This window comes from Patella vulgata, chromosome 6, assembly GCF_932274485.2.
Source record: "Patella vulgata chromosome 6, xgPatVulg1.2, whole genome shotgun sequence".
In the NCBI taxonomy this organism is placed as follows: domain Eukaryota; kingdom Metazoa; phylum Mollusca; class Gastropoda; family Patellidae; genus Patella; species Patella vulgata.
In genome coordinates this window covers 41,978,055-41,994,157 of record NC_065884.2, presented here as the reverse complement: position 1 = coordinate 41,994,157, position 16,103 = coordinate 41,978,055, and the positions used below count along the sequence as shown (strand labels likewise).

The 16,103-nt window shown below is 31.4% G+C and overlaps 1 protein-coding gene across 1 annotated transcript in view; it reads left to right on the top strand.

Annotated features, from left to right (window-relative positions):
- The window catches only part of LOC126823264 (phosphatidylinositol 4-kinase alpha), a 55,987-nt gene that overhangs the window by 11,838 nt on the left and 28,046 nt on the right, over positions 1-16,103 (top strand). The window contains exons 10-13 of the mRNA XM_050551979.2: positions 224-324; positions 1,297-1,571; positions 2,253-2,348; positions 5,309-5,419. Of these exons, the coding sequence (XP_050407936.2) occupies positions 224-324; positions 1,297-1,571; positions 2,253-2,348; positions 5,309-5,419 (583 nt within the window). The remainder of the gene's footprint in view (positions 1-223; positions 325-1,296; positions 1,572-2,252; positions 2,349-5,308; positions 5,420-16,103) is intronic.

Sequence of the window (16,103 nt, the reverse complement as noted above, 5' to 3'; positions counted from 1 at the left end):
GAAATTGTTTTACATGTTAGTCTGAACATATAAAGGAAAAGTATAAGAAATATAGGTTTAATCCTGGTATACTTCCTTATATTTGTAATGAAAAAGTATCATGTAAGTTACAAAATGGCTTACATTGTGCTTTTAAGACATGTTAGACTGAAACATATCATCATAAAAGTTTATTTAGTCATATCAACATTTCTATATAATGTATTGTGTCATTTAATTGTAGAAGCTGAAAATTTATGTTTAAAACTAACAGAGAAGATCAGTAATAATACAGAGAAAAAACTACTATTATCTCATACACCGTTGATATTAGTATCATTAGAGGTAAGACTACTGTTATCTCATACATTATTGATATTAGTATCATTAGAGGTAAGACTTTAAAACAAAAACTACTAATTATTTCATACAGCATTTGTATTAGTATCATTAGAGTTAAGACTACTATTATCTCATTATTCCCTTATCTTAAGTCACACACATATTAACTAGAAGTAATTTCTATAAAAAATGCAAAATGTATACATTTGCATTAGATTTTGGGGGTTTGCCCACTCTCTGTAATTTTATTAACAATTGGGTATCTTGCCAAGGTGGAGATGTTCAGTATATCATATTCAAGAATTACCATAATTTTTGATCATGCCAAAAAATATTCTAAACTGGTAGATAAAACTGGCAAATGTTATTGTTGCCTTATTTACTTTTACAGGCTTGTTAATTATTGAGTGAATTATATCCTTGTTTAATGTATTTATTCACAATTTACCTTATTATTAGGGAACTATATATGTGCTTGCATTCAGCACTCATTTAACCCGTTAAGTGCGTAGGGCGTTATATAACGTCCTGGACAACTGCCACTCACTGTGTGTAGGACGTAATATAACGTTTGGAGGTATTTTCCCCAACCTATTCTTAGAACATAGTTCGTCACTATGTGTATAATGGCTCTCCTGAGTGCGTAGGTTACGCCTGGTCGAGGAAATCTTTGCCTGAACATTTGCAAGACGACACTGACGATCGGAATGAGGCGTATTTGATAAATGCCAGTGACATAGACACTGAATCTGAGTCTGAGGGTGATGATCCTGGCGATCTTAGTGCCAGTAGTAGTTAAATGATGAAGCTGCTGGTGATATGCATTTATAATTAAAGGGAAGGAACTCCATTTACCGTTAGTTTTAATATGGATTCGGACTACTATCGTTTTTCGTCAAATTAATTACACAATAGGGGGTAGTTAACGTTTTAAAAACTACACGCTTAACGGGTTAATGCTGATTATTTTTTCAGGCTTTAGGAAAATTGGCTGTAAAATTTCCTGCTTTGGCTACAACTATGGTGGCATCTTTGAGAGATTTTCTTATCACACCATCACCTATTCTAAGTAAGCTCAACAAATATGCTTCAAGAGAAAATGAAAAAGGCGGGATAAAGATAACTGTGACAGACGTATCTCAGACAAAATCATCTAGTAATACTAGTAACAATAATGGTAAAAAGGCACCAAATAAGTTAATGACTGCATTAGAAAATTTAAGAGATAATGCTATTCATAATATCTGCAGGTATGTAAAACCTGATAAATTCTGTAATAAATAAGTTAAAGATACATTATGAAAGGTTAGATAAAGAGTTGGCAGTTCTCACTATAATAGTTAAAATAAAAAATAAAATAATGTAAAGGGAATTTGCTGAAAATTTTATTTAAATTGATCCACTCTGAACTGAGAATTTAGCAATTGAACTTAAGGCCTAGCCTCGATCATCATTACTAAAGCCGGTACGATAGTCTTGATTTTCCATTTTTTTGATTTAATCATCAATGAGCGTTGCGCGGCAGATCGGATTCTTATCCAGTAAATATCGCAGGCTAGCGATGACGTCAAGAGTTGATTCTGGTCTCGATAAGTTATTTAATGTCTAATTAATAATTTAGATAACATTTCAGGCCTAAAGAAGGACCTGCAATTGGCAGATTTAGCTTTTGCATAATGTATGTTTAATATTGTGACCAGTAAAGTTGTATATATTAGTATACAGGATTGTTGCTCTATTGTCCATGTTTTAAGTGGACACTAATATGTTATAGTGAAATGCAAGTGAATATGTATGTAGCTCACGTACATACATGTCAATTGATTGCAAACAAGTGACAGTGAATTAAATGTATAAAAATTATCAGTATTTTAAAGATTTTATTGAACTATATGTTTATTTGTGTGGTAATTTATGGTTTTTATACACAGGGCTTTGAAGGCAGGAATAAATGAATATTCTGAAGTTGTTGATGCATTTTTAGCATCAATATCAAACAGATTGTATCAGGCTGAGATGAGTGACAGGTAGGCGTCATGTTGATTTCATAGAAATTCCATTGATTTTATGTCAATCATTGGAAGAACAAATGCTTTGTATTGTACAAAATTTGTTGAAGCGTATGGACAATAGATTAAAAATATCTAATCGGAAACAATATTTCATTATAGCGCACAGTGACAAATGCTACTTTTGGTCAAACTATTTTCTGCTGAATCTAGGACTTCAGAATTTTGAAAATCCAAGCCTATAGGCCAAATCATACATAGCTGTGTTTGATACGACAAATTTGATGTTTAGAGCATGCAAGTACTGTCCTGATTGCCTTTCCCACTAACTACAACAGCATGATATTATCTACTCCCTAGTAAAGTGTGATGATCTTTTATCTGCTATTTTTTGTCCCCCACCATTCGAAGAAAGCAAGGAACTATTGAAATAGGACTGTCTGTGTGTCTGGAACATTATAATTCTGCTTCTAATTGACTTGTTCAAATTTGAAATTATTAATTTTAACAGTAATTTGGATAATTTCATAAATTTACAAGCTTGCTGATTAATCATAACTCGACCGAAAGTAACCTACTGATATCCAAAATTATAATCACAGAAATGTGATAGGCGCTGATGCCGATCACCATCACAGGTGCTTGTAAAATGGAAAATCCCTTTTCAAAAAAAAATACATGAAGTGGACTCTAAATATTTGGAGTAAAATATATGTTCATATTCTGATAAGCAAGATAATCAAATTCAGGGCCAAATAACTAATCTGAAACATCTTCTCAATCCGTCAATAATCAAACACATATAATAGTAATGCCATCTTCCTTTCTCTTCAGCCATTCTTATCATGACCGTTTCACGTTCAGTATCTATTGAATAAATGAAAAAAACATTCAGGAGTATTGATGACTTGAACTTCACTTGAATACAATATGCTACATAAAAAATTAACAAGAGCTTTGTATTTTGTTAAATATAAAAGGGAATGGGAGTTTATTGACCCTATTCCAGAATTCTGTTCTCCGGTCGTTTATCTTCAAAATAGATTAATAAACCTGGTTACACCCCAAGATTTTTAACGGTATTCCAATTTTCTTGTCTTTGGTTTTTGGTATTAATTTGTATTTCTATTTGTTTTCTGTATGGAAATCCTTTAATCCAATATTTTGATATTCTATTATTTGAGTAGCTCTTATTTTCAGTTTTAGTGGTATATACATGTACAGTCATGAATTACACGAAGGGTAGATTTAGTTTTGACTCTTTGGTTATTGTTTACTGAAAAACTGGAAAACAGTACACTTGTATGAAATGAAAATTGTATACCCCATAGGTAAATCTTTTCCAATAAATTAAGTAGATGTCAACTTTTCCAACATGTAAATATATCAACTATTCCAACATGTAAATATGTCAGCTTTTCCATTAAGTGCTGTAAATGTCAATGTTTTCCATGAAGTAAATATTCCATAAAGTAAATGTAAACTTCCCCATGAAGTAAATGTAAACTTTCACATGAAGTAAATCTTAACTTTCCAATAAGTAAATCTGAACTTTCCCATGAAGTAAATGTAAACCAATAAGTAGATATAAACTTCACAATGAAGTACATGTAAACTTTCCAATAAGTAAATCTAAATGTAAAATTCCCCATAAGTAAATCTAATGTAAACTTTCCCATAAGTAAATCTAAATGTAAACTTTCCTATAAGTAAATCTAAGTGTAAACTTTCCCATAAATAAATCTAAACATAAACTGACCCATAAGTAAATCTGAATGAAAACAAGTAAATCTTTTAATAACTTCTCCATAAATAAATCTAAATGTAAACTTCCCATAAGTAAATCTAAATGAAAACAAGTAAATGTAAACAATAAGTAAATGTAAACAATAAGTAAATGTACACAATAAGTAAATGTACACAATAAGTAAATGTACACAATAAGTAAATATAAACAATAAGTAAACTTTCCCATTAAGTAAATGTAAACAATAAGCAATTGTTTCATAGTTAGGAAGTACGAAAATCTAATTATTTTTCTGATATTGGCACCATTGACCAGTTGTGAAAGAATTGCTCCGACACATTAGTGATAAGCTTACTGCAGAATATAGGATTTCTGTTACAATAATTTTGGGGGACATTTTTTCACTCAATAGATCTGTTTTATGAAGCCAAACCCATTTCCAGTTTTTCAGCATATGATTTCTTTTAGCAAGAGCGTTAAGATTAATTTGCATGGCTTACAACTTCATGTGTGAAGGTACATGTTTATTGGCAGATTTGAAATAAAGAGGCATTAGCTATCTTAGATATGAACAAAGTATCTACATGTTTTCCAATTTTATTCATCTTGATACTATTTGATATATACTCTTTGATTAAAGGTTTATTGTCTTTTAGATTTATGACAATATCTGATATTTATGCTTAGAATGTTGAACAACAACGAGTAAATACATCATTATATGTTTATTGATACTTAGGCCTTATAACAAAATGTAGCCTGACCCTTTAATTGCAGCATATGAGTCAATCTTATTTCCAATAATATAGATTTTCTGGGCTATTTATTTTTTGGAAATCTTTTTGAAACGTCTTAAATTGTTTAAATATTGATCATTGTTTGAGCATTCCTATTGTAAAATATTCTTTTAAAAGATTAAGAATAGTCTTAGTGTGATCAATGGGGATTCTCCATTGATTCCAGAATCTGCATCTCTGACTCGAGTCAAGCTGTTTCAAGGGTAATTCCTGATTTTTAGACATTTGTACATTAAAGTACAGTTTACTTTAAATATATAATTTCAATTTAAAGTGTAGAATTCAATTTTCCAATAAATTGGGAGGTGCCTCCTTGTTTGTTTTTATCAGCCAATTTGTTTTATTGATCTTTTTTCCATGTTATGGTTATGTGCATGTATATATATGTTCTAGTTGCATTTTATTTTTTTTATTTTTTTTGTGCAATTTATCAGAAGTTTTAATAAAACTATATCATCTGATTCCCGGTGGCAGACGTTAAAAGTGGTTCTCAAATTTACACATTCAGCCAGCTTATCAAAACATCAGATGGACAAATTCAAGAGGCAAATTTCTTACTATGTCTGTCTGCTTACCCTGTTTTTCATTAAGACTGTTTTTGCTTTTAATCTTGAACATTTATAACCTATTTACTTAAAGCTAACATGAAAGAATAAACCTGGAAGATTAAAGTCAGCTGTCCTTGTTGATAGACCTAATCAGAGCTCTAGTTTTGGTCATATTACCATGTCTTGACTGTTTTGATTTTCACTTCAGTTGGATGACATGTCATAAATTAGGTATTTCAAAGAACATAACCTTAAAACAACATAAAGTACACATAAAGTACAATCTGTATTTAGCAGCCACTCAGGGGAATTTTCATAACTGGAAGCTTATTAGGAGTGACCTCTTAATACAATCTCAGTGTTTGTTAGTGCTGATATCAGGTAAAATTTTATGCATCAATGCATCTGCAGCAAACATTGATGCATCAGTAAATTTGACAGTTCCCGTAACTTGCAATGAGAAAGAAAATTATTTGACTCAATACTAATGCCTACCTTTGTTCTGTATTTGATAATATTTATCCCTTTTTGTGAAGAAAATCCATGAAATATATTTATTTTATCCAAAAGCTCATGTCAAAAAGACTCGGAGAATTTTTCGGCGATCTTGGGGGATTTACCTCCGTATAATATAATATTATATAGGGGCACTAAAACTTGTTTCAGCGACATAATGCTGATAGAAAATAGATTTGGTACTAGATGATAGTGACAAAACTGTATATTCAATCAGTAGATAATGTTTTGTTATAGTGAAAACATCTAATAAAACAAATGACCAATTAAGAGATAATCCTTGGTTAATTCTTATTTTCACTGTTACCTGATCCGTGGGGGGGAGGGGGGCAGAGAGTTAACTGTTAATCATGGGATTAGCGAAGGCTCTGCTACGGGATGTATCGACAGTAGCCATTGAATGTTTTGTTAAATTTATAACTAAAATAGTGAGAGCTGGCCGCTAAGAGTTAAAACCAAAGAATTTCTACAGGGGGGGATTTATAGTGACAGCTTAGAAGGGGATGTCGCTGAGTAGAAGTGGCTGCTTATACAGATGTTACTGTAAAAAGCATTGATATTACACATAAGATCCAAAGATGTCAGAAATAATGTCATGAAGTTTCTTATTTTGCTGGATATTTATGTAAAAGTTTTGTTCTTTTGTGTTACTTTTAAGTGAAAACTATGTCCTGCAATACCAAAAGTTTCCTTTGTTTACTTCAAATTAAAAGTGGCTAGGTATGGATGAATAAATTTATATATTGATATATTGTATGCTTTTTATAAGCCAACATTGAAATGTGGTCGTATATTGTCGTCATCCCCGCCCATCCAGCGTCCACAATTGCTTGTTGATGCTCTGGAGGCTTAAGTTAATAGCCGATTGACTTTAAATTTATACACTGTGTGTAAGATCATGAGACGAAGAAGCCTTTTGATTTCTGCCAGAGTTATGGCCCATGATCTTTTTGAAATATATTGTTGACGCTCTACAGGCTAAAGTTAATATCCGATTGACTTTAAATTTATACACAGTGTTTAAAGTCACGAGACAGAGAATCCTATTCATTTTCAACAATTTCATTTAATTACTGCCAGAGTTAAGGCCCTTGATCACTTTGAAAAATCTTGTGGATGCTCTAGAGGCTAAAACTCCATTTCATTCATTCATTCACTCTAGCAGCTAAAGTTAATATAAATTGTCATGAGACAAACAATTGAAACAAATTCTAATGTTTTCTGATAATTACTTCATGGGTTATTACTTGTAATCAGATTTTCATGTGTTGTAAATGTTCTCATTACTGACAAAAGTAAAAATATGCGACAACACTTGACTGCCCGGCGGACTTAGCTGCTGTGAGCGTATGTTTCATTGCCTGGCAACCGATCTTTCTTTATAAACGGTAACAACAATTAGATATCTGCACTGAATTTGAAAAGCAGCAATGTCGGCAATAGTGATATCTTGTAATGTCTTAATTAGATATTTTTAAAATTAAATTTCTTGTAATTTATTCCAAAATAGAATAATTTCTCCACATCTGAAGTCCAATCAGGCTAGGAACCCTTCCATCTCTCTTATTATTTTGGATCTTAAACCAGTAAACAAAGAATTTTTGTTGTTGTCCAATTTTAATGCAATTTTTCTAGCATTATATAGTGTGCTTAGCTATGTTTTTGTTTTGTTTTTTTTTTTTGATTACACTATACACAGATATAATAGTTTGAGCATTAGAATACATTATTAAAGCACATAATATAATAAATTACAATTAATATTTTTATCTAATACCTTTAGATTGTCATTATGTAGACATGACAGAATAGTTTTTGATTATTGTTTTTATTTTTTAAATTATAGATGTATGAATTAAAATTCAATAGAAATTTAGGACATTATGTTCAGCGAAAAATATTTTGCTTTAATTTGTGAATGTCTAAAATAACAAAATATAACAACATATTCTTCTGTCTTGGAATTGATAATCTTTCTTTAACTTTCTTTAATAAACTTCAAATTTCAATATGCTGCATCTGTATTCAAAATTGTAAGATTTCTTTTTTGATAGGGGGTCATTGTTTATCTCTGAAGTGTAAGCACTGTGTAAGCACTAATTTTTATAAATGGAAAATATGTTTCCTAAAGTTCACATCGAATATTGAATTTAGCATTCCAATATTTATTTGATGAGTCAAAATGATCAATTGTGGACAGTTTTTTTTATATATTTTCAGGTATCTAGAAACTATAAACATTTCAGATCAATATATTTTCCTTGATTTGTTTGTTTAATTTTGAATATTATTGTTTTATACTTACTTTTAAATACTCCAGTAGTTTTAATTGAAATTGGATATAGCAAATAGGATTAGTTAACTTCAAATAGCCTTTCACAACTTTTTAAATTCGAATAATTGAATATTTGTGTGAGCACAATTGTTGGGTTTTTTTTATCAAATTTTACATCTTCTGGAATCACAGCACTTTTTCAGTGGATACACTTTGAGAAAATAGCAGTTTTATTTATAGTGGACATAATAAATCTAGTAATAATTGTAAAGATTTAACCAAATTGATAAATAATTCCTTGTGGGACACAGATTCATCATACAGATTTAGGCCTATTTTGATTAATTAAGTTATTTATGTAGATATTAGTTATAATATTAGCTATATTGATAATGCTCAACTTTTTGGAAAAATAAAAAAACATTAGCTTTGAATAAAATAGACTATTCATTTGCACTTTCTTACTGGCACAAAACACTTTAATTAAACCATCAAGATTTTTAATTTACAATAGACAATTATTTTATTATTTTTTTTCTAAATAACTTTGAAATAGATTACTAGAAGAGATAATTTCAGTTAAGTTTTAAATATGATTTGATTCAGCATGTATTTTTAAGGCTACTGGTAGATCAAATTTGTTTATGCATGCAGCCCTTGTTTAGAAATATAACTTTTCTCCATTCTTGAATATAATTCCTTTAACACAATACATACAAATTGTACTCTAATTTCAAATTAATTTCTTTTGAATTTATGAATAATTGGCTTTATATTTTACAGGGAATCAAACCTAATTTCGACAAATACTATTTTAACATTAGGACATTTGGCAGTTGCCCTGAAAGACACGCCTAAAACAGTGAAATCCATATTTCAAATATTTCAACAAAGATTCTGTAGTCCACCGTCTGCATTGGATGTGTTGATTGTTGATCAAATGGGATGTATGGTGATGGCTGGAATAGTATGTAACTTTATTACTTACATAAGCAATATGATATGTATTAATCATTTCTGTTTAAAAAAAACAACAAAACATTATATTCTTTAAGACTCAATATATAGTTGTTAAGTTGTAATTTAGGGCTATAGATTAAAGTAATGTAATTTTAAAGTCTGTCATCAGGCTATTGCATTACATTTAACAAGAAGCTGTTGCTTACCAGGCCCTTGTCCAACTTCATGCTTGAGTGTGGTTACAGATCTAGCTCCCAAGTTGCAGTGTTTATCTCTCCCCCCCCCCCACCTCCCACAAAAGACGAACTTTAATGATAAACACAATGCATGCTTATTACAGACAGATCCTTTAGTGATATCTTTATATGATTAATATGTTATTTACATAGCAGACTGATGTACAGAGAGATATTTATATGATTAATATGTTATTTACATAGACGACTGATTAAAACTTCAGTTTTAACTCTCACATAAAGTTATACCTGAAGGTGCTGCAGTTGCACTGGCTCGATCATTCATGCTGTTCAGAATTGACTACTGCAATGCCGTACTTTCTGGAGTAAGGAAAGAACAAATTTCAAAGTTGCAAAGGATCCAAAATCGTGCTGCACGCATTGTGACTAAAGCAAGATCAAAATCACACATCACTCCCGTCTTAAATAATCTTAACTGGCTCCGAGTACGGTACGCGAGAGAATTAACTTTAAAATTTTAACACTGACATACAAAACATGAAATCAAACAGCACCAACCAGAAAGGTCACTGAGATCTGAGAGTAAACTATTGATCGATGTACCAGTTTATAACATGAAGAAATTTAGTTCAAGGACTTTTCAGTACAAATACAATGCATCAATTCTATGGAATTCGTTGCCACCTTCCATTCGAAAATGTGAAACATTGTCTATCTTCAAATCAAGTGTGAAAACCTGGCTGTTAAGTTATAAAATCCCAGGAATCTGACCTTCTATCCGTGTATATATGCATACACCATACTCAACTAGACAATATATAATAAAAAAAAGAACAGGAATGCAATGCCTGTTGAAGCCTTGATTTTACCTGCTCTCGCTTCGGCTTAGTTTTTTTCAACAATTCGTAATGTCAGGCAATCTGACCTCTGCCGATTCACAAACGTTAACAAACGAAAATAATGTCAATATTGGAAAGCACTGGCTATGATATCGTTTTGTAGGGAGTATTTATGCAAATCAAAATGGCTAGATTGAAGAAAAAACATATCTGAGTGAATTGACAGAGGTTTGATTGTCTGACATTACAAATTGTTGAATAAAAAAGAGCCGAAGTGAGAGCTGGTAAAATCGAGGCTTTCATTATTATTATTATTATTATTATTATACAGACTGATGTTTATATGAATTAATTTATTTATTAATAACTGCAGACTGATATACAGACAGATGTTTTAGCCATGTTTACACAGATAAGTCTGGAGAGTAGTGCTCCATATAAAACTGGTGATAGAAATGAAAAACTTCGTGGATATAGGTAATTTCTGCAGGTTATTTATAGAAATTTATTGTTCATGTACTTTTAGACAGATCGTTATGCAGGTGCACGATTGCCAATTAAGTGTTCAAAATTGCCGGAATTACAATCAAGTGACCAGAATTGTGACCTCCTTTTACAATTATTTTAGCCCCAATAACATAATCTAACTTATGAGTTGTCATAAATGGATAAGATAGTATTGCTATGTATTGTCACCCAAAATTCTAGGGTTTTTCTTGATTTACACATTTTGCCATTTTTGAGAATTCAATTCTTGAAAGTTCAATCAAGTATGTCCTATTTGAAACAATGTGAGTTTATATCTTGAATTGGATCTATTGGGCCATAGTGCGGCTCTTTAATTTGTGACTAATACCTCCCATAGTGTGGCTTGATAGTGTGTAATTATATCATGCACAACACTGATTGACATGGACACACATGCATAAGCTTTTTTTATACACCCACATTATACTTTTTTTGTCGTCTTAAAATTGCCTTGTCTATCCATTGGTCCATCTGCCGTCCATGATTCTCATGAACGTTTGAAAGACTTCATTTAACATTCAAATTTTGACAATTGCTATGCATATCTGGCAAGTTATGTTTGATTTTGTATATTTTAGACAAGTATCCCAGCCTGTAATTAATGCTCTGGCCAATATAGCTGCTAATATACAAGGTGAAACAGATCAGTTAGATTTATTAGGTCGCCTACTAGAATTATTTGTACAGATGGGACTTGAAGGGAAGAGAGCAAGTGAAAAGGTTTCTGGTACTGTTAAGGTAAAACAATTAGACTATTTGATTTAATCATGTATAAAACTATTTCATTTAATCATTTAAAATAACTATAGAACTTTTTGATTTAATCATCTCCAAAACTATTTGATTTATTGATTGATAACACTATTTTGATTTAATCATCCATAAAACTATTTGATTTAAACATCTCTAAAGCTATTTGATTTATTCATCCTTAAAACTATTTGAATTAATGATTTAATCATCCATAAACCTATTTGCCTTAATCCTCTACTATAAAGCTATTTGTCCTATAATCAAAAAATGTAAATAGAAATATGAATTTCATTTTACTATCACAGGCTTCAAGTAGTGCAGGAAATTTAGGTGTTTTAATTCCAGTTATATCTATTGTAAGTTATGTTTTTGAAGATTTCAATTTGATTATTCATAAAAAAAGGTATAGTTCATTAAAAATATCCATTACATGTAGGTGATTTGAGCATCTAATTGTATATTTATTTAAACGATTTGATCTGTCCGTGCTTTGGAACATGATAAATTTAATTCTTATTGAGTGTCATGACAGTTCAATCTGTTTCACAGAGTATTACGAAAGTCTTCTAATATCTCCATAAAAGATGACTGCCTTCAACACATGACGCCATATCACGCGGTGTCAATCATTGGCTCAATGGCGCATGCATTGTATACATAAGAAATAGGAAATAATTTTACCTACAAATACTTCAAACATCTTTATTTATTTTTCTAATACATAAAAAAAATGTTTTAGAATTTAATTTGTCGGAGGAAAAAAGTTAATATTTGTGGCTCATTAAGTCACATTGATGACATCCTTATCAGTGATTGTCGCAGCCTAGCGAATATTCACTGCTGATCAGTGTGATGACAGTTATGAAACTTGTGCCTTGACAGAAGAGTTTGATGATGAGGATTTTCTGCTCAAATAAAGCAAAGTGATAAACAGTTGATTACTGGATGCTATATAAAAATATAAATGTACAGGTAATTAATGTCACCTGTTTATTTTGGAATTAGAGAATGGGGGCGTTGGACTTACTGTTGTTTTGTTTTTACAGTTAACTCGTCGTTTACAGCCTATCCGAGAACCTAATCGTCGGTTACATAAATTATTTCGAGATTTCTGGCAGTATTGTGTAGTTATGGGTTTTGCAACAGAAGATTCAGGTTTGTTATATAGTTATTTTCATCATTCATACAAAAAAAATGTTGATCATAATCTTCCATTGGAAATGTTTGTTGATGTATTTTATTAATTGTATTACTTTCTCTGTGTTTTTTCTGGATGATGATAGCAGTCAGTAATAATACCATGTTTAATACCATGTTTATTTTAGGTGAAGTTATTAGGTCCATAGAGTATAGCTACAAGCATATTCCTGAAGCAATACCCCAAGAAATCCATCTCTGGCCATTGCTGTATTGACACAAAAAACTTGTGTTTTTGATGGAGTGTGTCTATTTTTATTTTCGAATCAAATCTCTCCTGAGTGCAAAAGAATCTGTATTCAGCAGCCACTCAAAGAAATTTTCACGACTGACCACTTAATGAGAGTTACCACCTAATAAAATCTCAGCATTTGTTAGTACGGATAAAATTTTACACTTGGAATGGATGCATCGGGAGCAAACATCGATACTCGCATTGTATATTTGGCGGTTGTTGAAAGCCTGAAACTTGATGTTAGAACGAAAATTCTTGACTCAAATTTCCGTTACAAATTCAGTAAGCGTGTCTGTTTGTACCAACACTGCTTGCCTTTGTTATGTATTGGATGATATTTATCCATTTTTTTTTCTAAAGAAAATCCATGAATTATTTTTATTTTATTATATCCAAAAAAAAGCACATGTGAAAAAGACTGTTGGAAGTCCTATTTCTATTCAGTTAGTTGAAACACAATACATAGTTTGAAAGTCCGTCTTTTGATCTGGGTGTTTCCCTAAAACTTTGGACATTTGATTAAATGTTTTAAAAGACGGTGAAAATATTGTTCTGCTGTGTGGTTCAACATGTGCCATTTTGGATAACCTTGTTTGTCACAATTAATTTTTCTGCAGTAAATTGAGCATAATATATTTTGCGTGTTATGACATAATGCAGCCGTGATTGTACTTTTATGTTAACATATATAACATTTAGAGCTCTGGTTAATCCTGATTGATTTGGTTATGCTGTAATGTTTTGGTTGTTGACCCGACCGATAACCTGCCATAATTTGGGGACAGAAAATAGCGTTGAGCCTGGCAGTGTTTGAGTGGGATTATATCTAATCAAAGGGGGCACTGTGAGGTGAATGAGCTACAAGCTGTTATGGGATATCATGCCCAAGGCATGGTGTGCTTACTCGCTATAAAATACCTGATATCACATTTTATGTTTTGGCAAATTTGGGGGATTTCGTTGTGCTTTTGTATTTCATCTGGTTTGTTGAATACTGCAGTTTTTCTTCAGTGTTTGTTAATGGGCATTTACACATAAAACTGACTATTACAGGAATATGGCCACCAGATTGGTATGAAGGTGTGTGTGAAATTTCTACTAAATCACCATTACTTATATCGAGAGAACATCTTAGTAAAGAACTACAATATAATACTGCTCTTAGAAATGATTCAGCTGCACCGGTAAGAAGTTTCATTCAATAGAAATTGTCAATAACACTTAAACATACATTATGCAAGAGCTAAATCTGCCTATTGCAGGTCTTTCTTTAGGTCTGAAATGTTATTTAAATTATTAATTAGATATTTATTAACAAAACAAGATCATAATCAACTCTCGATGGCATCAGATACTCAAGATTTTAACTAGATTAGAACGGTTCACTATTTAAAAATTCAATTTAAAAATGGGAAAGCGAGGCTAAGTCTCGAAGATACCAGTGCCATTGTTACCACAATGTACACATCTTGCCAAAACTACGAACAGTGATAACTTGGCGCATAATGAAGTAATTTGAATTAAATTTTCAATATGTTCAGCTCTTTATCTAAATCTTACATAATGTATCTTTAATATCTCAACCATCTATGCATGGTGATTGAGTCAGAAGTTAAAGTTGATTGATGAGAAAAATATTTTTAAATGTTGTTTAACTTAATTTTGATCTACTATTTTTACAGTTTGAGTATTTTCATTTGAAAACTTGACTGGTTAAATTAACTGTGAAAATCAGAAAAGTGATTTCAACGGTTTATCTATTTCTATCAACTCTTGAAGTCTGATAGTAAGATGTGGTTATTCTTTGTCATTAGTCTCAGATGTCAGATGGATGGTGTCTTGTGAGTTAAACAAAGAGTCAAAAAATAATGAACAACTAGAAATATCTAAACAATGCCAGAAGTAGTCACAAAACCAGGTCTGATATGGTTTTCAAAACTTGGAGAGCAATGCTTATCTTTTGTAAATCGTGATAAATGCCATGACGCAATTTAGAGTATCCAGTGGATGCTTACGGCTGGCCCCCAGATCCATTCACTTGATTTGATATTTGTTTATTTGGTGCAATGTCTATTTTCTGTCTTGTCTGCAGGTTTATTTTGTAGATATTTGTTTTGCGTGTAGTCCGGTCCTCTTGCACTTACTATTTGAAATAGCAATGGCAAACATGGTTCAGTTTTATACATAAACATTATTTATTTTGTGTTTTACTACATATATGGGAATACAGGGATCAGGGTTTTTAAATGGTATTTGGAAAAGTGCTTTTCTCTTATTGAGGATTAAGACAAGGCAGTAATTATCAAATTATTTTTTGACAGGGTGAATTATATGAATTAAGAGCCAATATCTGTAATTTATTAGAAAATCCTGCAGAAGTTGTTACATTGGTCAATAAATTCAGTTTTGCTCAATGTACATATCTACTCTCTGTTTATAGGTTAGAGGAATTACGGTAAGTCTAACTATAGTTAACTTTTGTTTTAATTGTAAATGCTTAATTCCAGTTGTGAAAAAATGAGGGTTTATTTTTATGCAGAGGGGAAATAAATAGAAAACTAGTGAATTTAGGGAGAAAGTCTCTGAAAGCCTTTATGCTAGTTCTGTGTAGCTGTCTGAAACTTTGATACTTTTGGGAGGAAATACAAACTTTCATATGCCATATGTTATTTATCTTAAGTCCACAAATTACCATTTATACTAGCCGAAGTTATAGTGGTAAGCCAGGTATGTGCTTACTATTAAAGTTACCAGGCGGCACCGCCCAGCACCAATATTTTCTGCCAAGCAAAAAAATATGGAAGCAGATTTCCACCCACTGCGATTTTCTTGTAAATAAACTGAATACATCATCTTGACTCAATTTCTTGTTTGCCGTGCAGAGTTATCTAACTGATATGTAGACCAGGGATCTTAAATGAACCGGCCACTATGTATCAAAAATCAATCTACTTTCAACTAAATTATAACGGGTTAATTATTGCACCTATCGCACGCCTTCAACGCTCCGTATGAATTCCATGTGTACCGGTAGATATTAAAATAATAATTGGATCATAATATAATGGTTTCAATGACCAGTTGAATATAATCCTCGGATAGAACACCGAATACACCGAGAAACCATCATTGATAATATATTATGAATCTCCAATGTCGATGACATGTGACATCGGTTGGA